Source organism: Calliphora vicina, chromosome 1, assembly GCF_958450345.1.
Source record: "Calliphora vicina chromosome 1, idCalVici1.1, whole genome shotgun sequence".
Classification (NCBI taxonomy): Eukaryota; Metazoa; Arthropoda; class Insecta; order Diptera; family Calliphoridae; genus Calliphora; species Calliphora vicina.
The window spans coordinates 146,622,586-146,646,828 of record NC_088780.1 but is presented as its reverse complement, the minus strand read 5'-3'; the positions used below and the strand labels follow the sequence as shown (position 1 = coordinate 146,646,828).

The 24,243-nt window shown below is 29.5% G+C and overlaps 2 protein-coding genes across 6 annotated transcripts in view; both read right to left on the bottom strand.

Moving 5' to 3' along the window:
* Positions 1-24,243, bottom strand: part of LOC135964035 (uncharacterized) — a 137,084-nt gene that overhangs the window by 29,409 nt on the left and 83,432 nt on the right. Inside the window, exon 5 of one of the 3 annotated variants that reach the window (XM_065516088.1) lies at positions 6,339-6,394. The exons of the other annotated variants lie outside the window; for them this stretch is intronic. Within the exon in view, the coding sequence (XP_065372160.1) occupies positions 6,391-6,394 (4 nt within the window). The 3' untranslated portion in view covers positions 6,339-6,390. Of the gene's footprint in view, positions 1-6,338; positions 6,395-24,243 lie in introns of those variants that run through there. 3 annotated transcript variants of the gene reach the window in all.
* Doa (Darkener of apricot) overlaps positions 1-24,243 on the bottom strand; it is a 165,437-nt gene that overhangs the window by 118,288 nt on the left and 22,906 nt on the right. For all 3 annotated transcript variants that reach the window (XM_065516081.1, XM_065516083.1, XM_065516082.1), the window contains exon 2: positions 18,714-21,351. In XM_065516081.1, the coding sequence (XP_065372153.1) occupies positions 18,714-20,968 (2,255 nt within the window). In that variant the 5' untranslated portion in view covers positions 20,969-21,351. The remainder of the gene's footprint in view (positions 1-18,713; positions 21,352-24,243) is intronic.

Here is a 24,243-nt window from a genome sequence, read left to right as displayed (position 1 = left end):
TATTGAAAATTAGTACAGAATTTCTCTTTAAAGAAATTTTCAAATGTAGGAAAGAAAATCTTCAATGGGTAATTTTGGACCCATAAAGCCGTGAGTATTATTGTTTTCAATATTTCTCTTATTTAAACTCATATTACATACTTTTCCACCCAGGGTAGAGTGTCAAATATAAAAGGGGTTCGTTTTAAAAATACCAACCAAAACAACTTGTTTGTAAGTGATAAATATTACACAAATTTAAAAAGATTTTTTTTAAATTTATGGTCATTGACTTTGATTTGTGAACTTTTTTTTTTGTGTTCAGTTTTCGTATCGTTTCACACAATAATTACAAAATAACGTTTGTAAATGATTTATTTTAAAAGGAAGAATATTCTTAATTTAAACTTATTGCTGTTGTTGATGCTGTTGTTGTTATCTTTCAAAACAATGATAAATTCTTAAAATAAAAACATATAATAATTGTTTAAATACCAAAAAATTAAAACAAGCAGTGTTAGCGTCAGTAAATGAGTCTGGCTAATTACATTTAATTACGACAAAATGACGACACATTGACCGATGATAATCATTTCTGTGATGAACGTGTTTGTGGTTGGATTGGTTGGATGGATGGTTTTGAAAAGATGTGTTTTTTTTCTGGAGGTCAATAAATGTGTTCCAACGAGAGAGACAAAAGCCAAAAACCACAACAACAAAAATAAAAATCAACAAACGTGGGAATTTAATAAATAAGGTTTTTTTGTTTATATTTTTTGGAATTTTTTTTTGAAGAAAGAGAAAGCAATGAACTTTTAAACAAAAAAAAAGGAAATATATACACATCATTTAGAAGTTCACTAAAGGTGAGAGAATGATCATCTTACGAAACTCATCTTAATGTTATAATTTAAATTATGACTAAACAATTGTTTTGAATTTGAGAAATGTACCTAATTTTCGAAATAAAAACCGTTTACAGTTTTTTTTAACAAAATCACAATTTCAATTACACAATTAATGTAATTACAATGGGCACGTACGTATTTGTTTATATTGTTCTTCAATTTCATAACTGTTAATATTTGTTAACAATTTGACCAGTCACACTACGTACTAAGCCGGCCCATAATAATGTATTAACACAGCACAACACCAACTAATAATATTTCTATAAAGAACCCCAGAAAACTAAATATATTACATATGTATATGTTTGTGGTAGTTTGTGTCTTTATAGTTGTAGTGATCATTGTGGTCGGGAAACGTTCGTTCATTGAACCGTTTTTGTCATGCTGTTTCGCACACATTTTTAAATACGACTTTAATACGGGTTCACAAATTACAAATAATCAACAACAAAAAAACATGAATGAAAGAGTTTTACAAATGAGACAGACAGAGAGAGAGGTTAAGAAATTAACAATAATAACAAAATATTCAAAACAAATAAGACAATAATCATTTTACAAAACCTTGCCAATATCGTACGCCTACAAAAACACACTCCCCCCTACATCCCCCATTTCACACTCTTCCATTGAGTCACACTGGGTCTCGAAAGAACTTAAGTGAGTCAGTGTTGAAATAAAAACAAACACATAGAAATATTACTAACTCAACTACTTGCCACTAATAACAACAATAAAACCTGTGCTTTATAACACAAACAAAAGAATGTAGAGAAGAAAGTTTAAAGTACTTTAGGCCAAACACAAGAATGTCAGTTATATTCAGGGTTGGATATTTGATGTTTTTGTAAAAAGTACTGAGATTTAATGAAATTTGAATGTATACAATAAGTATTAATTTTTTGGAAAAATTTACAATAACTTATCACAAGGGGGACCTATTCCAACTGTTTCAAGCATGAAAAAAAATAGAGCGGAAACTCACCTGTCAAAGACCTAACTCAGTCAAAAACTAAGTGATATGTGAAAACAATAACAACACTTGTATGTGTAACCTTTTAATTTTTATATAAGTTTGTCATTCCATTTGTAATTTCCGCAATATAATTTTCCGACCCTATAAAGTATATATATTCTGGATCCTTATAGATAGCGGAGTCGATTAAGCCATGTCCGTCTGTCTGTCTGTCCGTCTATACTGGATTACTAAGTCATTAATATAGACAATATGGATATCTAATGATAGATATCTCAAAGACGTATATAAGACCATAGTACGTTGGACCTACAATGGGTCAAAATCGGAAAAAATATTTTTTAACCCCAATTTTTTTTTTCACCAAAAGTTTTTCTTTTGCTAAATATTAAAAAAAAAATTAAAAAACAAAATAAAAATTTTTAAATTAAAAAAAAAAAACAATTCGATTTTTTTTTTTAAAAATTAAAAAAAAACCTAAAAATATTAAAAAATTTTATTTTGAAGTATAATTTGGTGCCGAATATAGCACTCTTACTTGTTTTATTTCAGTTCTTTCTAGCTTCCGCTCTATGTATATTTCCTCTGCAAGCATAGATCCAAATTTGACGATTTATTGTCATTTTGATGATTTTAGGATTAAATAGCAAACTAGCGATTTGACGATTTCTTTCTCGAAAGTAACGATTTTCTGCATTATGAAAATATGCTACTATTTTATGAAATAGTTAGAGAATTTTCTCATTTTGTTGATGAATATGAAAAGCAATATTTAGATCTTGAATTTTTATATTTTAAATTTATTTATGTAAATAAATTACTGAAATAAAACGGGAAAATTCTACAGCATTCGTTTTCTATTTTGACTAAATTTATAGAGAATATAATGACATTACCCAAGCTTTAATTTCAGGAATATTTACCTTCCGAATGGATGACATTTTAAAATGGTGCTACGTTTTAATGAAATTGGCCCATAATCATAGTCAAACACTAAAGTCGGTTCTTTTTAGAAACAACTTTAAAATAAAAACCTGCTTTTAATTATTTTGCAACTATAGGCAAAATTAAAGTATGTTTTAAATTGAACCGACTTTAACTGGGTGCCAACGCAAATGTAGAAAATGTTTTCATACAATATACAACAAAATACAGACAAGTGGCAACAAAAAAGGTAAACAATAAAAGTAACCGGGACAACTAAAGAAAAAAGTTGTTTGTTGTGGAAAAATGAAATATATAAGATGAATATAATAATTAGAATATTTTGGTACTAATTTTATTGATAACTGTTCAATAATTGCAAAATCTCTACCAATATCTTGTAACTTAAACATTTTTTACTTTCTGGCGAACTTTTTTACTTAGTGAAGAACAGCTGATGCTGTTGTTAAACGAGTTAATAACAGCTTCAGCTAGTTTTATATTTAAAGTCGACTTCAACGTCAGAAGTATACTTTAACTTGTCTATGATAGACCTAAAGCCCACTCTTGAGTAAAGTCGAGTTTAATTCTCTTAAAGTATTCTTTATTTCTGACTATGATTATGGACCATTATCTTTAAAAAGTAATGTCAGAGTTTAAGCTTTCGGATCATAATAAATATTCAGACATTCAATTCTATTTTAGTGTTTTATTTAAAATTAAAAAAATATATATTATAAATAAAATGAGCTTTACTTTGTTATTTTATTGATCAGTTATTTATAAACTTCAATTTTAAGAAATGTTTTTTGATATTTGTTATGTTTTCGTTCACTTTTTAAATACTAATTTAAAATTCCTGATAGAAATCTTGACCTTTTTAATTTTCCGATTTTTTTTACGATATTTAAAATTCCAAATGACGATTTTTTTTATTTTATCTGGCTGCCCTGGTTCCAAGTGCATTTTATTTTAGAAATAATTTGGTAGCTGGTTAATGATTGGAGATATCTTTGCAACATTTTGTTTTTGAGCTGAATTTTATTCACATGGCTTCAAATTCGAATGGTGGTTACTGAGTGGCCCTCAAAACATGGTCATCTCGGGCCAAAAAACCAACTTTAAAAAAAAATCACAAAAAAAATTAATTTATTATCTGAATTTCAAATTTTTTATTTTGATCGTATTTAGTATAACAAATAAGAGGACCGGTCAGTAAACCCGTGACTTTTTGACTGAAACACAAGTTTTTGGATAAAAAAATAATTTTATTATTAAACAACATCTGCATTGAGCTCTATCCACTTTGTCCAACGTTTCTCCAATTTTTCTATCCCTTCCAAAAAAAAATACGATTTTTCGAGGTTATCAAAATAGGTATTTGTTTGTGAGATGATTTCGTAGTAATTCGTATCATAATTCATGAATTTGTCCATGTAAACTACACGACTGCGTTTGTGGTCGATTGTGAACAAACGGGGCACCAAGTGATGAATTCATTCAATTGTTTCGGGTGTAGAGCTCAACTGGGTGTCCCGAACGTTCCGCATCTTCCGTGCTTGTACGGTCACAACGAAATTCAGTACACCACTTTTTTACCATTGCAAGTAATGGTGCAGAGTTCCGACAGTATTTATCATTTTTTTTCGCAAAAATAATGCTTAATGAGGACAGAAAATTCTCTTGAAACCACTCTGTCAATCATGCAGCTAGTACAAATTTTGGCAGGAGTCAACTGACAGATGCCTGTTGACAGGTGCAGTGTTGCCCTTTTAGTTAAGAGGCGGGAAATTTACTACATCATGAAATACCAAGTTTTTATGCTCAATATTATTCTGAATTTTGGCATAATGCGAATTTAATTTTATGGATTTATGTCAGTCTGTTATTTTAATGTTTACCAGTTTATAATTTTCAGTTTTCCATCTGTGGTGAAAAAAAAATATTAAACAAAAGCTTGAACTTAAGTGACTGGCTTGCTTATAAGTATTAGATTCCAAATGAATGGATTTAGCGTAGAAGCCAAACAATAACTTAACTCCAGCTTAAATTACCCTTGAAGTTTTAATGTTATATGGCCTGTCAGCCAGTCAGTCGTTGGATATGCCTTGAACAAACATCATTTTGCCAATTTCACAAGCAACAAAAATTAGTTGGAGTATGATGGAGTAGAAAATACACTTAGAGAAATATATTAAGCGGCATTTAACTGAAATAAATTAAACGATGAAACATACTCTAAATTATTTTCGAGATATATCCCTCATGAAAGCAGCGATTTAGCTGATTTTCAATAGCAATATAATTTATATATAACCTGGTGAGGCCAACAAAAGTTATAATTATTAAATAATGGCTTAAAAAAAATATTTAAACATACAAACTTAATTTCAGAGATTTGTGGACCGATTTTGCTGATTTTATAATAGCAAACTTCTCGAAAGCATGTCTGACAGAATTATTGAAGATTTGGATCCCGAAGATATCTGGGGTCTTCAGAAAATTTATTTCAACAGACAGACAGACGGACATGGCTTAATCGACTCCGCTATCTATAAGGATCCAGAATATATATACTTTATAGGGTCGGAAATGAAAAATGTAGAAATTACAAACGGAATGACAAAGTTATAATACCCTTCTCACGAAGGTGAAGGGTATAAAAAAAGCAGAGAAACCAATTTAGGTAGAGGACTATTTTGGCTATACATTTTTATCTAAATAATCCATACCAAAAAAGGTATATTTAACTTCAGAAAAGTTTATGAATCATCTAATAGTTTCATATTATGCTACATAAACATTTTTCAAGTGTACTGCCTAAAAAAATGTCTGCTAAAAATTATTCTTGTTTCGCCATTTATCTATGAGTAATGTAAATTATATTCCAAATTATATGCTTTGAAACAAAGATCATCAACATCATAATCATCATCATCGCAACATTGAGCGTCATATTATCGTCATTGGCTTCAAAATTGTAACTTAGAAGAATTATGTGAAAAGTAAGGAGAGGTTAAAATTAATTCTGAAATTATAATTTCAGCTTCTTGTTTATTTTGTAAACAAAATAATGTTCTTAAGCAAAAGTATCAGCCATCAGCAACAAAACATGGCAACTGTTAAAATTTCGCAATAACTTTATTTATTTTTTTTTTTCATTTCGTTTTCAATGCATTTTCTTCTTTATTTATTTTTGATTTTGTTGTGGTAACTTTAAATTAGAGACAGATCATGCTTCAAGAATTTTTAATTAATTTATGCCAAATATTTTTTTTTTTGTATTTTTCGATTTTAATTCTTACGAAATTTGTAAGAAAGAACTTTATTGTTCTTTGAATGAACATGAACCATTTGAAATGAGATGTATTTGAGTGTTTTAAAATTTATTTGAATTCTTTTGTTTTACAGGAAAAAAAATAATTAATAATAAATATTAACATTTTGGTTTTACTTTTAAGCAGCCATTTACATACAAAATTGACTTCCAAATGGCATGAAATAAAGTTATAAAATTCGTGATAAAGTTATTTATTGTTTGAGACAAAGACTTACTTAAAATTATAGCTGAGATTTAGTTTGTTTAAAAATTCAAGACACTTACCTAGAAAGAAAAAGAAAAATAAATAAAATATTAATTCAAATTGTAATTTCAAGAATAAATATAATAAAACAAAATTATTTTGTATTACTACGCGAAATATCCAAAGCATACAAAAATAAAAGGCGAAAAAAGTAGTTTGTTTTTTCTAAATAGAAAATATTATAAATTTTTGTTTAGAACGAAAAAATCAAAGCATACACATTATAAATAGGCCTTAAGGTAGGGTCAGACTACGCAAATTATTTGACACAAGATGTTTCATGTGTTTGATCAAAACTACATCAAATAATTCATGGGTTGATTTTGTGTTCACACTGTACACATTTATTTGCCATATTTGTTTAATCAAACTACACCGAAATACTATCAAACACACAAAGGGGAAAATATATTTGACTTGTGGTCACATTTATGGTAATATTTGTTCTAAATAATTATCAAATAAAGCTGCAAAACAACTTTAATTTCTTTCATCAATAAAAAAGACATTTCTAGAAAGTAAAATATTACCAGATTTTGCTTTACATTTGAAAGAATTATGAAATTTCAGTACTTTTATTTAAGCGTCAAATATTTTATGTTTCTAGTTTGAACACAATATATTTTTGCACTGCAAACAAGAAAACAGCTGAATTTGGTCAAACAAATTTATTTGCCAATATGAAAACATTCTTGTAATGTGACCAATGTGTGACCACTAAACAGCAAATATTTTCCTGCATTTTGGGTATTTTTTTATTTGATCTTGCAATTCATTTGCAATTCAAACAGTGTCAAATAACAGCTGTTGCATCATGTGTTATCGCAAAAGTAGTGTTGCTATATCTTAAATTAAAAATCGCTAAATAATGAAAACAAATTGCGAAAAGAACACAAGCTTGAACAATTTAATAATATAATTATTAAATGTTTATTTATTAAATTATATTCTATCACAATTCATAATTGAAATTGAATGGAAATGTAATCATGTTTTATACTTGAAAAATATTTGAAATATTAAATATTTTTCAAACAAAAAACATATGGCTTGAATTTATGTTTCCTTTTTACTGGAGAATGCTATTGAAATAAAGTGTAATACAACTGTAATTCAATTGCTTGACTATAACTCAAGGCTTGAATTACACTTGCTATCAACTTGAATTCCAGTAAAAATGCTTATTGGTTTTTTAATACATATTATTAATCGAACACGACTTTTTCCAAACTTTTTTCATTCAGAATAAGAACATGTTCACAAATATTGTTAAATTTTATGGAAATGTTTACCTTTTTTACATAAATTTTTAATTAATTCCAATTCAATCGCATTATCTAAAAATTTATAATAAAAATTTTTGTATGATACTAAAATCATAAAATTGAAAAATGCTATTAGACATATTCTTCTTCTGTAGTAAAAAAAATAATTAAACAGATCATACTGTTTAAGAATTATTTTTTAATTACAATCAATTCATACTATTTATGTAAAATTTTCTTTGATTTTAAATTCAATCTGTATAAAATTTCAGTTAATATTCCATATGTACATATGAGCAATTTTAAATTTTGAAAATAGACAATCTCCATGTATAAATAAAAAATTATCAAACATCAGACTATGTTAAACGTATAAAAATATAAATCGCATAAAATTGCAAAAATCGCAACATAGACTTCATGTCTTCAATTAGTTTTTCTCCCAGTATGTCATCCTAGGCTGAATGACTTTTATGTGAAGAAGAAGACTTCATTTATTGATGCAATTATTTAGTGAAAATAATTTAAATAACAAATATTCAAGAAATATTGAATATGTATTTATGTTAAAAAAAAAAATAGTGAATTTGTGTCTTTAATTTAATACGAAAAATATTTAAATAATCTCCTCTTATTTTTCCGCCATGCTGAGCAAATAATTTTCTGTTTTTTTCTATTTGATCAAACAATTATTTTATGAAAGTGTTTGATATAGTGTGACCACACGGCAAATATATTTACTGATTCTTTTTCGCAGCAGTTTGGTCAAACAAAAAGTGAAAAATTAAATTCAATATATGATAACAAAATTCAATAAATCTCTAATAAAATGATTACTTTACAATTCGAAATAAGTGCTTTAACCTTAAAAATATTTGCAAGATCAAATTATATATTTTTTAGGTATTTATGTAGCTAGTGGTCACACTTTGTTCACATTAAGAAAATATTTTGTTTGCCGACAAATAATTTTGTTTGACTAAAATCATCTGTTTTGTTGTTTGATCTAAATTTTATTTGTGGTCAGATTCAGGCAATGAAATATTTGACGATAAACGTCAAATATTAGCTGTGTGTGAACGTACCTTTAGATGTCAAAACACAACTCGAGAAAAAACTTTTAAACGATTAAAAAGCAATTAATGATGGATATAGGGCCAAGATCTGGATATTTCACCAGTATATGGGAAACGGAGAATTCGGATTCCAGACATGTCCCGCCAGGCCTTAACATTATCGACGACATGTGGGAGATTGAATTTCAAGATGTTTATGATGTAGGCAGAAACTTGGACATTGAAAAATAACTGAAAACATAATCTGCATAATTTTTAATATTGAGAATTTAAATTAAAATTTGTATGCTTAGGATATTTCGTTCCGAACTTATAAATCAGATATTGACCGTTTTTTAACCATACATATTTGTCCAAATATGGCAAAATAACTTCAAAATTCATGGATTTGTTTTTCTGAAACATTTGCTGCGATATCAATAGATCTAATTTTAATAATCTCATAAAAAATCCTCTAAAATATAAAAAATAATTTTTAAAAAAGAAATTTTAGTTTTTTTTAATACTTTAGCACTTAAAACTTTAGCTACTGAAAATTTTAAAATTTTTCCAAATTTAGATCCCTTCTCGACGTTCAACAATTAAATGCCAGATCAATTCCGCTGAAACACACCGATTGCTCGCTGAATCTTATGGTGAATGTGTTCCAGCAGTTCCAACATTTCAACGTGCGAGAGATGGTTTGAGAGATTCAGAAGTGGTGACTTTGAGATGGAATACAAAGATCGCCTACGACAACAAAAAAGTGTGAAGACCATGAATTGTAGGCATTACACCATGCAGATTGTTGTCAAACTCAACAAGAGCTTGCAAAATCATTGGGAGCTATTCAATCAGCAATTTTAAAACGTTTGCGATTAGCTGGATTCCTCCAAAAGCAGGAAAATTGGGTTACCATACGAATTGAAGACCAGAGACCTTGAAAGATTTTATATGTACGAAATGATGCTTGAACGCTATAAATTAAGATAATTTTTATACCAAATCATTATTTGCGATGAAAAATGGATCCGAAGATTAAGAGATCGTACTAGGGTTCCTAATTTCCCGGACTTTTTTCTTTCCCGGGAGGAAATTAATTTATTTGGTTGTTGGTCCAGCCTTTATAAGGGTTTCTAATTTAATAGTGGCAATTGATTGTCACAGTCGTAGTTTTAAGCAGTATAAAATCAATAAATTCTTTGTTTAATTAAAAAACTTAAGAATTTCGACCATGTTAAATCAATAAAACATGCGTAATTAGAGAATTTTTTCAAAAAAATTCGGTTATTTCAATAGTAATACTTCTTTTCTAACTGAGCTATCTATTCAATTAGCAACAAATATGGCCATCTAAACGTATCTGAATATTGTAACTTTTATAAGAAAACTTATGAAGAAATTCCCGAAAATTAACAAAAAAAATATTCCCGGGAATTCCCGGGAAATTTTTGCCGCGTAGGAACCCTAGATCGTACGTGAAGCAAAAACGTCCAGAATATGTGGCAAGACATGAAACCTCGTCGACAACTATTTGTTTCGATCGATGCAAAACGCTCTCTCTGGAATACGCTTCACATCAGAGCAGAGTATCCAAAATTTACTTGATTCGTTATTGGTTCGGAATCCATATGAAAACGTATTTCACATGTTGCAATATCTGTTAAAAAGTATTTAGACCATACCACGACCGACTACTATTTGTTTCGTTCGATGCAGAACGCTCTCTCTGGGATACGCTTCACTTCAGACCAGAGTATCCAAAATTGTCTTGGTTCGTTCTTGGCCTCAAAAGATGAGCAATTCTTTTGGCGCGGTATCCTTTTGTTGACAATGGTATTGTCCATCATTTGACTAAATTTAATATGTTTCAAAGATACCACTAGTTAAACTAAAAGGGTATTTTAGGGTTAACGGTAGACAACTTTGGTCTAGGGTCATATTTTTGATTTTTGTGTGCTGATGTGCAGTATTGATTACAGTATTGTATTGATGTAGAACATGGAAAATAATCATAATTTTTTTACCGGACTGTAAAACAACCCAATATTTTCTATACACATGCTGCTCTAACCGGATTTTGCCGTTAAAATTTAAAAAACATTCTCACATTTACATAAAATTATGATTGCTCATCATAATAAGAGAACAATTTCTATAAACAAATAATAATTCTAAAAATATGCAAAATTTAATAATAATAAAAAAGATGTCTACCATATGTTTAGTTATTAGTTGTTTAATAATGATTATAAAAAAACGCAAAAACACACAAGAACAAATTAATAATTTTATTACACACCCTCAATGAGCAGCAAAAAGCGCGTTTATAAATTAAAATGTTCACACTAAAAAATACAGGCAGACACACAAACTAAAGACAATCAAGTTTATTTTACTACATTTTTTTGTTCCTTAAACATTTCGTTTCTTATTTTATTTATTTGTTTGAGTGATGTATTTATTAATTTGTTTATAAATTCAACACAAGGCACAGCAAAACTCACACCAAAGAAAAAAAATTGGCATGAAACCAAGCCAAACAATAAAAAATATTATTTAATAATAGTATTACTTTTTTTCTAAATGCAAAAAATAAACAAAAAAAAAAAAAAACCAGCAGACAATCTACCAAGATGATGTTGATAATGAATCATAAAAGTTCGCTTTGAAAATATATAAAACTCTAGAGATTTGAAAACAAGAAACACACAAAAGTTGTGGAGAGGGTTTAAAAACGAAACAAAAAGTTTTACAACTAAATTTGGCAAAAACAGTGGCTAATAAACCAAAACAACCAAAGCTCAACAATGAAAAACACCTACAAAAAGAACTTCTTAAAAAAAATAAGATTAATTTTATAAAAAAAATTATTTATGGTTTTAGAAATACTTCAAAAAAATAAAAATTAACTACAATTCAAGCACATGCATGAATTACTGCATGAATTTATGGTCTTCTAGAAATAGTTTTAATTCTTTAACTGGTATTTTATGTTCTATTAAGTAACACCTTCTATATAAGTACATAAATAGATCTTTTTTATCGATAACTGTTGGGAAAGAAAAATTTAAACTTTTTATAGGAAGAACCACTTTGGCTACTTAAAACAATTGATATCAAGCAAAACCTTCATTGAATAGTTTCTTGTCAAGCAACAAAGACTGAGCGGATTAAGATTTAAAGCCTCTTAAGCTATTTACAGAACAAAAAAAAAAGAAAAACAAATGCTGTATAAATAAATTCAATTACAATTAAAGCACGTTTTCAAAGAAGGTGACTTTGTTGTTGTGTCTTTTTGCTTTGATAGGAATTAAACAAACCGGAAATGTATTTTTCTAATCATACACCCTGAAAGTCGTTAACACACCCCTTCAAAAAACAATGTTAGTTGTTGCAAAATTACTTGTATACAATGTTTTTACAGTATTGCAAATAAGTAGTAGGAAAAAAAGGACCATAAATTAAAACAGTCCCATTAGTATAAACAATTTAACTCATAAGTTTAAAACGAAATAAGCTAAGCATACAAATCTAAACCAGACATTAATTAGCAAACTGCATCACACGTTTCTTGTTTATAGTTTAAAGGATTTATAGTCAACTGGAAATTATCGAATGTTTCAAAAGGGTTAACGATAAAGCAATCTATAGATAATGTGAACCTTAATAAGAAAACTACAATAACATTTAAAGTTCGACTACGTTAATATTGTTTAAATATTTGACCAAACAAGTAACCACTAATTTCAGAAAATGTTTATTTGATCTTAAAAGACTGTCGGAAACGCATAGCTAGAAAAAAAACAATTTTTGTACGAAATCTTTTTCCTGTCAAGACATGCCCCACAATTACTAAAGACCTTAATTATATACGATATGATAACTTACCGCATTTTAATGTAACGGCAATTTTGGCCCACAGTCCATAAACAAATTAAAACAATTTGAAGAAAAACAAGTAAGAGTGCTATATTCGGCTGTGCCGAATCTTATATACCCTTCACCAAATTATACTTCAAAATTTTAAATATTTTTTAGGTAAACAAAATATAATTTTTTTTTCCAGTTGTTTTTTTTAATTTTTTGGAAAAAAAAATTTTTCGATTGTTATTTTCAATTTTTCTTTCTTTTTTTTAAATTTAAAAAAAAATTTTTTTTTAAATTTTAGATTTTTTTTTTTGTGTTTTCATTTTTTTTTGTGAAAAAAAAAATTCGGGTTAAAAATTTTTTTTCCGATTTTGACCCATTGTAGGTCCATCTTACTATGGTCTTATATACGTCGTTGCAAATGTCTTTGAAATATCTATCATTAGATATCCATATTGTCTATATTAATGTCTTAGTAATCCAGATAGAGGTCAAAAATAGGTCAAAAATCGAGGTTGTCTTGGTTTTTTCCTCATATCTCAGCCATTTGTGGATCGATTTTGCTGATTTTAAATAGCAAAATTTTCGAAAGCATGTCTGACAGAATTATTGAAGATTTGGATCCCGAAGATATCTGGGGTCTTCAGAAAATTGATTTCAACAGACAGACGGACAGACAGACAGACAGATGGACATGGCTTAATCGACTCCGCTATCTATAAGGATCCAGAATATATATACTTTATAGGGTCGGAAATGAAAAATGTAGAAATTACAAACGGAATGACAAACTTATATATACCCTTCTCACGAAGGTGAAGAGTATAATAATCTCATAACTCAAAAAATATTTTAAAAAAATCTCAAAAATAAGTATTTTAGAATTTTCGCCAATTGTAAATATGCTACATCCGAAATATGAACACATACGGCATATATGTATATAGTTTGAAAGGACCTGTGAAGGAACCCCATTAAAAATTGGACACAGTTTTTATGTTGGAATATTCACAAGAAGCTACCGTTATCTCTAAAATACCCTTCCAGCTCAACTACAGTTACCGAAATAACAGCCGTTATATTTTAATATTGACATTTTTCAATTAATAAGCTATTTTTCAGATTTTATTCATTGAACCATGTTACCAATTTTAACGACCTAGCAATGAACCGAAGTTGTAGAATTTTACTTTTCCAATTTGCATTTAATTTTACTGATGCATCGAGCATATCGAAGTTAATAATTTCAAATTATTTTAACACCAGAAATGCACCTAGTCAAACTACAATTAATCGTTAACAGTTGGGATCAGGGTAATAGAGCCTGAAACGTTGCGAGCAGTTATGTAAAACGCCTGTTTAAAAGGGTAATAAATTTAGTCAAAATTATTAGCTTTCAAACTAATTTATATGTTACGAAAATTTTTATCATATTTATTTTTAATGACAACCGCCATGGTGGTTAATAAACTAACCACCTATAACCATTATATAAAAACCTTGGAATTGGGTGTATTTTTTATTTTTTGATTTATTTTATTCTTATTATACCCTTCACCTTCGTGAGAAGGGTATATATAAGTTTATCATTCCGTTTGTAATTTCCACAATATAATTTTCCGACCCTATAAAGTATATATATTCTGGATCCTTATAGATAGCGGAGTCGATTAAGCCATGCCCGTCTGTCTGTTGAAATCAATTTTCTGAAGACCCCAGATATCTTCGGGATCCAAATCTTCAATAATTCTGTCAGACATGCTTTCGAGAAGTTTTCTATTTAAAATCAGCAAAATCGGTCCACAAATGGCTGAGATATGAGGAAAAAACCATGAGAATCTCGATTTTTGACCTATATCTGGATTAATAAGTCATTAATATAGACAATGGATATCTAATGATAGATATTTCAAAGACCTTTGCAACGACGTATATAAGACCATAGTAAGTTGGAAATACAATGGGTCAAAATCGGAAAATATTTTTTTTAACCCGAATTTTTTTTTCATCAAAAAAAAATTTAAAAAACTTTTTTTTTAAATTAAAAAAAAAAAATTAAATAACAATTCGAAAAAAAAAAAATTTCCAAAAAATGGAAAAAACATCTTTGCAAAAAAAAAATAAATTTTGTTTACTTAAAATATATAAAATTTGTATTTTGAAGTATAATTTGGTGAATGATATATAAAATTGCTTTCTTACTTTTTTTTCAAATTGAATGCTTTTGGACTCGTAAAAGACATTGATTTGAAATATTGTTCATTGGATTTTTGTATTTGTATACTAATGGGAACAATTTTAATAATATTGAGAGAAACCAGGCGAAACACAAGCATGCTTTTATCGAGGACTTTAAGAATTTATTAAAATCTTCGATTTTTGAACCACAAAAGCGTTTAAATTTGTTTAAGCAAAAATTACTAATCAATAATTCTAAATGATTATTTAATTAAAGCAAAGTACCCGCTAAACTAAGTGCATTAAAAAAACTCTCACGAAAATGTTAAATTAATTTATTAATGTCAGTAACGAAATAATGATTAATGATTTCAGTTATTAAGTTATTACAATATGATGACAGGTTTGAAAAAAAGAGGATTTAAAAATGTAACAAAACAACCGAAACAACTTAAAAAAATAAAACTGTCATCATTATTACTACCAAACAACTATTCAAACAACAATTGACAGAGCAGTAGTCAACATCTACGACTTCCATACACACCTTCCAAAATAGACTTCTAAGCGGCTTTTAGGTCAAACTACAAGGGCTTTAAATAAAGCTTAAATTATTTCTACACATTAAATGAAACTTTAAAGTTTAAAAGAAAAGAACAACAAAGCCTCCAGTAAGTATACTTAGTAAATAAATTGTGTTTTTTTATTATAGCAAAAAAATCAGTTTTTATTTAAATTTATTTTTTAAAACCAAACACACTTATGCTAAAAATAATATAAATTTAAACAAAACGTAATAGCAGATACATATTAATAAATCTATTAGATGGCATAATTTGTTTTGTCGCTACCACTGGTTTAACCATATTTGGACGCTTTTCTATTAACCATATTTGGAGCGGTAAAATGTAAAAAAATAACTGATTTACAGCCTAAAAATACATACTGAACTCATGAATAAAGTCTAGTCTAAAACTTAATATCAAACGAACAAAATTTTAATTGAGCGCCATCTGCAGTTAGTTATATGTAGTTGTTTTTCTATAATAATTATTTTAAATAAATTTCCATAAATAATATCGATTATAACAAATTTACAATAGATTTAAATTTTGACATTCATAAAAACATATTTTTTTTAGTTGTATGTATTTGTTTAAATATGACAAACTAACTGCTGCATATGACAACTGTTTATAACAACAAATATTGAATATTATTTGTATACTCGTCGTCTGTTTAAACAACAGTGTAACAGTCAGTTGGCTAAACGTTTGTATACTACTCACTACTTACTTATTTAGCCTTGTTTGGCTAATTGCTTTTTGTTTCTAATTTGAAACAGGAACCGGCTTTGGAGCCAAAAAACGTGTCTGACCGAGAGAGGAAAATACAAACATAAAATAAAAGTAGAATTTACCATATTTTGTTAGAAATCAGAAAAACACAACAAATACAATTTAATTAATTTATTAATGAAAAATTTCATACAATAATATTTGTAATTTTATGTTCTCGTGTTTGTGTTTGAGATTTTAAAGTTGGAAAAACTTTATTAATGAGTTATAGAAAGTTTTCCGGAAAGTTTTAAATGAAAATAACATTTTATTTTTAAAGATAATTTAGAAATGTACCAACCAATTTCAAATAATTTCAATGACAAGGAGCTTGTCGGGAAAACCGTGTTTAAGTTTTGTTTTCAAATGTTTGTGGTTTATTTATTTTATTGGAAGGAAAATGTTTGAAAACTATATTATGATAATAAGGACTGAGATCGAAAAAAACTTCTTAACACAAGTTTTTCATTAAAATTTTTAACCCAAGTATTATTTGATTTTTTTTTTATCAAGTTACTTTTGTAAATCATATCAGTTATTATGTTTAATGTCAATTATGTTTATCTGTTGTTAATCTGATTAAAATGAGTGACGAGAAAAAAGTGCGTACTAAAATTATTACATATTTTTTTCACAAAACCCAACTTGGTCCTACAAAAAGTTGAACAAACAATCAAAGCGGTCAAACTGATTTCAATGTTATTAAACAGTATCGGGAGAACTTGTTCGTTGATAGAAAACCTGGTTCATTTAGAAAGAATGGTCCACATGATTTTTCTAAAGCAAATAAATAGAAAGCATTTTCAAAAGAGCTCCCAACACGTCCAGTGGGAAAGCAGTACGATTACCTCAGTACTCGGACTAATTGGTACGAAAAGTTAAAGCCAATGCTGTTTTAAAAACATACAAGGCTCAAAAAGTTCCTGACAGTAAAAACAAAAATTTTTTTTCCAATGTTTTTTTTTCACTTTTTTGGAAAAAAATATTTTTCGAATTGTTATTTTTAAAATTTTTTTTTTAAAAAATTTTTTTTGTTTTTTTTTTGGTGAAAAAAAAATTCGGGTTAAAAAATATTTTTTCCGATTTTGACATTGTAGGTCCAACATACTATGGTCTTATATACGTCGTTGCAAACGTCTTTGAAATATCTATCATTAGATATCCATATTGTCTATATTAATGACTTAGTAATCCAGATATAGGTAAAAAATCGAGGTTGTCCTGTTTTTTTCCTCATATCTCAGCCATTTGTGGACCGATTTTACTGATTTTAAATAGGAAACTTCTCGAAAGCATGTCTGACAGAATTATTGAAGATTTGGATCCCGAAGGTATCTGGGATCTTTAGAAAATTGATTTCAACAGACAGACAGACGGACATGGCTTAATTGACTCCGCTATATATAAGGATCCAGAATATATATACTTTGTAGGGTCGGAAAATTATATTGTGCAAATTACAAACGGAATGACAAACTAATATATACCCTTCTCACGAAGGTGAAGGGTATAAAAATATACCTGCTGTATAATGAATGACGAAACGTATGTTCTGGCAAATTTTTCGCAGCTTCCGGGTCAATATTTTTATGTTGCTGATGCTGGAGGGAATGTTGTAGAAAAGTTTAGGGCCCGAAAGCAGAAAATTTTCTCAAAAAGTTTTTGGTATGGCAAACAATATGCAGTTGCGGCATAAGAAGCCAAACATTTGTTACAAAGGGCTCTAAAAATATCTAAATTTACAGCAAGGAATGTTTACAAAAGAGGATGCTTCCACTCATAAGACTTCTTAATGTGTCCACTTAATTTTGGCCTAATTTGGCATCATGTCGCTATGGTAAGCAAGATCTTGACCCAAGAGAGACGAATTCTTCAAACTGTCTGGAGCTAAGGCCAGTGGAGAGATATTGGGATCTTGTTAAAAGAGAATAGAAGAGCACAAAAAAGATGTCCAAAAGTGTGGTAGATTTTAAACGGAGATGGTCAACCTGTTCCAACAAAGTAACAGAAAGCACTATAAAAACCTTAATAGAAGGGTTTCCGGAAAAGGTTCATAAATTCATCACTATTGATTAGACTAAAAAAATAATTGCCCAATTCACAATTGGTGTCGTAGCGTTGTATCGTTGTATGTCGTAATTTTTTTTATTAATGTTTTGTTTTTGTTTCGAAAATTTTTTTTGAAAAATATTTATGACATACAATGCTACAACACTACTACGTCAATTGTGAATTGGGCAAATATTTTTTGTAAGTTGTAATAATAATTTCAATCAAATACAAAAATCAAAACTGTAGGTCTAGGGTTTCTTTTTTATTGACATTTATATATGTTAAGATTTTTTTAATCTCACTCCTTATTCTATTGGAAGGAAAATATTTGAAAACTATTATGATAATATCGTTTTCAAAATCACAATTGCCACCATAAGCTAATATCGGTTTTGTTATCATATCGTTTTCTGGTTTATTGGAAACATATGGATTCATTACTTCAAATCTATGCAATCGATAAAGTATTAAAAATATTTTTAAATGTAATTGGACTGCTAGAGATATTAAAAATATGTTGGAAAATTCCAACTGGTAACCCATTACAAACTTGAAATACATGTTTATCTAGCTAACACTTACCTATACTCACTGTTCGCAGGCTCCAAAACATCATCCGACTTATCGGCAACAACTGATACTTTCGAACCACTATTGTAACGCTTGAATTTCTCATAATAATCCTCTTTCTGGCAAAACTGTTGTTGATGACGATGATAATCCCTGTTGTTATTCGCATCACAATTACTGGCCTTTGTAGAGGCTGAGGCGTTCATGCAGGTGGTGGATGAGGAGGAGGCGGGTATTAGAACTTTAGTCGGATGTGAACATTTTGGAGCCCACGATGATGAAACAGCCATATACGAATCCGTCTGTTTGGACGAAGACACTGTGTTGGTGGTGGTGGTGGTTGTGGTGTTGTTGATCGATGGTGGCGAGGATTCGGGTGAAGCATGTGTGTAGTAGCCATTATCGGCATTTTGTAAAGGATCCAAGTATGAAGATAATTTAGTATTTGTATATAATAGAGATTTTCTACTATCACTAGTGTTTTGAGGGGAACCGTTCATGCACAGTTTCCCACCATTACTAGTGTAGAGATAATCGTTTATAGATTGAGAATATTTCGCTCTAGAACGTATGGATGCGTTAGTTTCCACGCGGGCAGTAGGCGGAGTGGGAGGTAAATATTGAGGGTGATGATAGTTGCGTCGTGGCGAATGAGGTGAATCGTGACTAGCATCATAATTCGATGTTTTGTTGTGGTTGTGGTGGCTGGTGCGTGAGGGAGAGTCCCTTCGCAGCCACGTAGAATGTGTGGTGGTGGTCGTTTGATAGTGTGTGTTAGTGGTGGTATTATTAGATGATTTATAATCATGCCTATGCATGACTTTCGAAAAGTCCACATATAAAGCATCATCTGTTGAGGGTTTTCTTTGGAATTCATCATCTTCTTCGCGATCATAGTCGTGGGGAGTATGAGGCGCGGTGGTATGAGCACCAGTGGAGGAATAAAATGAGTAATTACTGGAGGATGATTGTGAATAGGAACGATGTCGTCGATAAAACTCATCTTCAAATGGCAAACCTTGAGGAAATTTGGTAGAGAAGGCTTTTTTCGACTTTGGAGAACCCTGAGAAGCACTAGACTGGGCCGAACTAGAATTACTGCAATTACTGCCCGTTTTGCCTGGTATATTGGCCACACCATTTGCTGGGGGCTGATTCGAGCTGTTATGCGAATTACTGACATAGGTTTTTCTTTTGTAAAGCGGTGTGGCCTTGGGATTACAGGAGGCATTAAACGAATTTATGCCTACACTGGAGATAAATCTACGATTATTGAGGTTGGGCGAGGCCGATACTGAATTAAGTCTAGACTCTTCTTTGCATTTGCGTCGCGGCAAGGCTTTCGGTGTGCCTTGCGGTGGCAGAGGAGCTGGATATGATTTTGTGGACTTTATAGGTCCATTTGTATGAGATCCATTTTTTTCAGCTGTTTTCGGCTGATTTTCCTTGGTTACTTTACTGACTGTGTTAATGTACGATCGTTTTTGGGTGGCTAACGGGGCATTAGTGCGTTGCTGATATTTTTCCTGCGAGTCATTACTGGAACTGATAAACGATGAACGCTGATTGCTGATGAGCGATGAAGCATTATTAGTTTTTTGTCTAATACTTAAATTGGCCTGATGGAAACGATCAAAATTTGATGATTTTCTTAAGGGGGGCGTGGGTGGCTGCTGTTGATTTCTAGTTCTCAAATACTGTTTGGGGGCAGTGGGCGGTGTTGGACACACACCATTCGCTACAGGCGGTGCTGGGGCTTTAGCTTTTGTATGATGTGTACAAGTCGTTTCAATGCGCCGGACTAATTTGGGAGTCAAAGGTTTCACCGTTACGGCGTTAGCAGTATTATTTGCTGATGCAGATCCTCCGGAGGAATTCATTTTACTGGCCATGGACGTATTGCTGTCGGCCGTTTTAAAATTATAACGAGTGCCATAATAACTGCTGCGAAATGGCTGCTGCCTTTGAAAGTTTGTGTTAACGCCCGGGCAATTGTTGTTACTATTATTAATGCTAGATCTAACAGCTATCGAGGAGGAGGAGGCTGAAGTCTGTAAACTATGACCAGCTGTTGGTTGATGATTGTTGTTGCTGCTGCTGCTGCTGGTATTTAATGAAGTTTTACTGCAATTGTTTGCAACAGTGTTTTGCTGTTGATAATTTGCTGTACAGCTTGTTGTATGTTGTTGTTGTACATTACAAGTAGCCCTGGTAGCCCTAAAGGAGCTATAGGGTCTTGTATTGTATTGAAAACCACTAACAGGCATTTTGTTTAGTTTTGTATTTATTTATTTTTTAGTCAAATTCAATTTGAAACATTAAAATTAGTTGGGGGGGTTTCTTTTGTTGTTTTATTTAAATATCACACTTTAACATTTTGCTTATATAATTTTTATGTGTGAATTTCAAGGATATAAATCTTTAAGGCACTTGTTTAATAAAAATAAAATGTTTCCTTAGATTCTGCGGTGATTTAACTAATAAATTCGTTGTTTGTTTTAAGACTTTTTAGTTTTTTTTTTTGTTTTTATTAAAAGATGAAATTGAATGTTTTAAATAATGAAATATATTCGTTGTTTTGAGTTAAAATTAATTAAAAAAGAGATTTTCTTTCTTTTCATTCACATTTTCACATTTTCTTAAAATATTTCTAAAAAAAATAAAGGAAATTTAATAAACAAATATAACAAAATTTTCAAACACTTTCATAATTTAAAGAATTTTTAACACTCCTTTTTTTAAATAATAAAATTAATTAATTACTTTCACATTCACAAAATTTTCAAAACCAAAATTCATTTGAAACAACTTTGTTCTTTAAGCTTCCAAGTATTATTTTCATATGAGCATTGTGTTTGATCGAAAGCATTAGTTTCCTAAACTACATGATGCAGAAACAAGGAATAATAGCAGAAAACAAACAAACCAAATAATGGTGGCCAGTAGTAGGCAGTTGTCAGTCTTCAGTTTGTCCGCATTTTGAAAAGTGTCGAAAGACCATAAAGAAAAACTGTTGTTAATCTTGGTACTACAGCCAAGAAACATACATAAACTGCCCGCATTATTTTTTAAACAGACAACAAAAATTGTGACTTTTTGTTTTTAAACATCATGTTAAAAGAGAGAAAATTACAATTGGCAAAAAATAAATCAATACTAATCATCATGTAGTTTTTTTTCTCTCAAATACTTAAGAGTTCTTGAAAAAAAAAGAATGAAAGAAATAATAAAAGACCTTTCCTTAACACAGAAATAACATAAAAATGTCATAAAACAAATTTAACAGTGAACTAGATAAATTGTATAAAGAAAATTCAGTCAAATAAATCAAAACTAGAGAAAAATTTTCAAAGAAAACCGCTGAGGTTAGTGACTAAGTTTTTATTCAAACATAAGTGACTAATGTTTTTATTCAAACATAAAATCACACTTAATCCATTAATAAATAAGGGTTTGAAAACATTAAGAAACCATTTCCTATCGGCAAGAAGAGATTTTAACGATTTAACTTTGTAATGCAAATGGTACCAAAATGACCCCAAACCAACACAAATATTGGTTAATTTTATGACAACAGGCTTTCTACTTCGGAAAAATATAGCAAAGTTTAAGACTAAAATCAAAATTTGACACACATAACTAAATAACTGAGCCGAACTAGAATTACTGTTCGTTTTTCCTGGCATATGAACGGTAGTGGACTTAATTCGTTAATAAAAACAGTTTAAACATTTTAAGAAACCATGAGGCGGTTTCTTAAAATGCAAGAACTTTAGAAAAATACTTTTAAAAGCAATTCAACTCATTAATTTAATTTTTTGTACTCTATGGTACCAAAATGACCCCATCACATATTTTGGTTAATTTTGACATCAATAAATACTTAGCAATACTGCACAACAGAGGGATCTCATTTCTTTCACGCGTTTCGTTTTACATGAAAATTCACGTAGATGTATTGAGTTTGAGTTTCTTAAAGCAATCGATAAGTCCTATAAATGGCCTGGCCAACGTCGTTCTTAAATAAATATGGACCGATGACCACGCAAGCCCAAAAACCACTGGACGCTCATGGATCTCAAATTCGAAAATTTAGTTTGTTGACTTGAATTGGGCGAAGCGCGGGGAACGTTACCCGAACAAATAAAAAATCATTTGCAAGAGTTGTTGACCGCTATATCCGTCCATGATGATTTGGCAAAACAAACTGAAAAAATTGCAGCCAATTCGACAGATGTAGCCTAAACAATATGGCCGCTACCAACTGTCAAAGTTCCGAAGTCCATTTATTTATTCATTCATTGTATAAGCCAATCATTACTAAACTACTTATAAGTAATGCATGTAGATGTCATTACAGAACATGTAATGCTGAACCCAAATTGGATTAAAAGCTTTTGAAAATAAAAATTTTGTTCAATTATAAATTAATTTATATTATCCCTTTTAAATAATTAACAAAATGTTCTCAAAAGAGGCTTAATTATTTTTTTTTTACTAAGTAATTTTTTCTTAATGATTACTTAATAAAAAAATATAATAATTCTAACACGAGCCGTCCATTCCCAAAAAAGCTACAAAAATTAGGAAGAAACAACAATTTTAAAGAGATACTTATGTGTATGAGATCATAATTATTTAAGGAAAGTGTAATAAAAATGTATATAAAATATTTATAATTCAATAAGATAAATTTCTTAAATTACAAACATCTGTACAGACAGACAGACAACATAATGATGAAATCAAGTGAACTGAAACCAAGCGAATAAGTAGCAAATTTTAAGCTGGCTTGTAGTGGTATCGACAGAGAGACAGACAGACGGACTGACGGATGAATGGACTAGCCATGGACAGACTTAGAACAAAAGTATATGTGATAATTGAGGATGAGGAGAATGCAATAGCAACAAAAAAAAAAACAAAAAATAATGTTGAAAATAGCAACAATAACAAGAAATAGCAAACAATTTTAATTCCTGATTAAAGCGCAAACATATGGACACTGTGTTTGAATGAATGGTTTAATAAGATACAGTGGATAATAAAAGTAATGCAACACATTAGTAATTTTTAAGTTGATATTTTACCCTACATTAACCCTTCGCTAAACTGGGCGCCAAAATGACCCCTAATTTTTGAAACAGTAAAACTTTTCATTATAGATTTTTTAAATATAATATATGGGAAACTAAAATTTTTATGAATTTGGTATCATAAGTATGCAAAGTTTATGATGGACACTTTATCTCAAATATATTAAGAGTTAAATTTCGATGTATCGTTACCACAAAGAGTCTATTAACTATTAAACTATATTGCATTTAGAATATTAACTGTATAGATTTTTACAGCCAAATTCAATCATAATTTTGTGAATTACTGTATTCATTTAAACATTTAATAAAATATGAAGTAATGTACAAAAACTCTAAGCATTCATGTTTCTTAACAAAAAAAAAAATAACAATAATTGACAGAACAATATAAATAAAATAATAAAAAATTTACTTTTTAATGTATAAATAAATTTTTAAAGCCA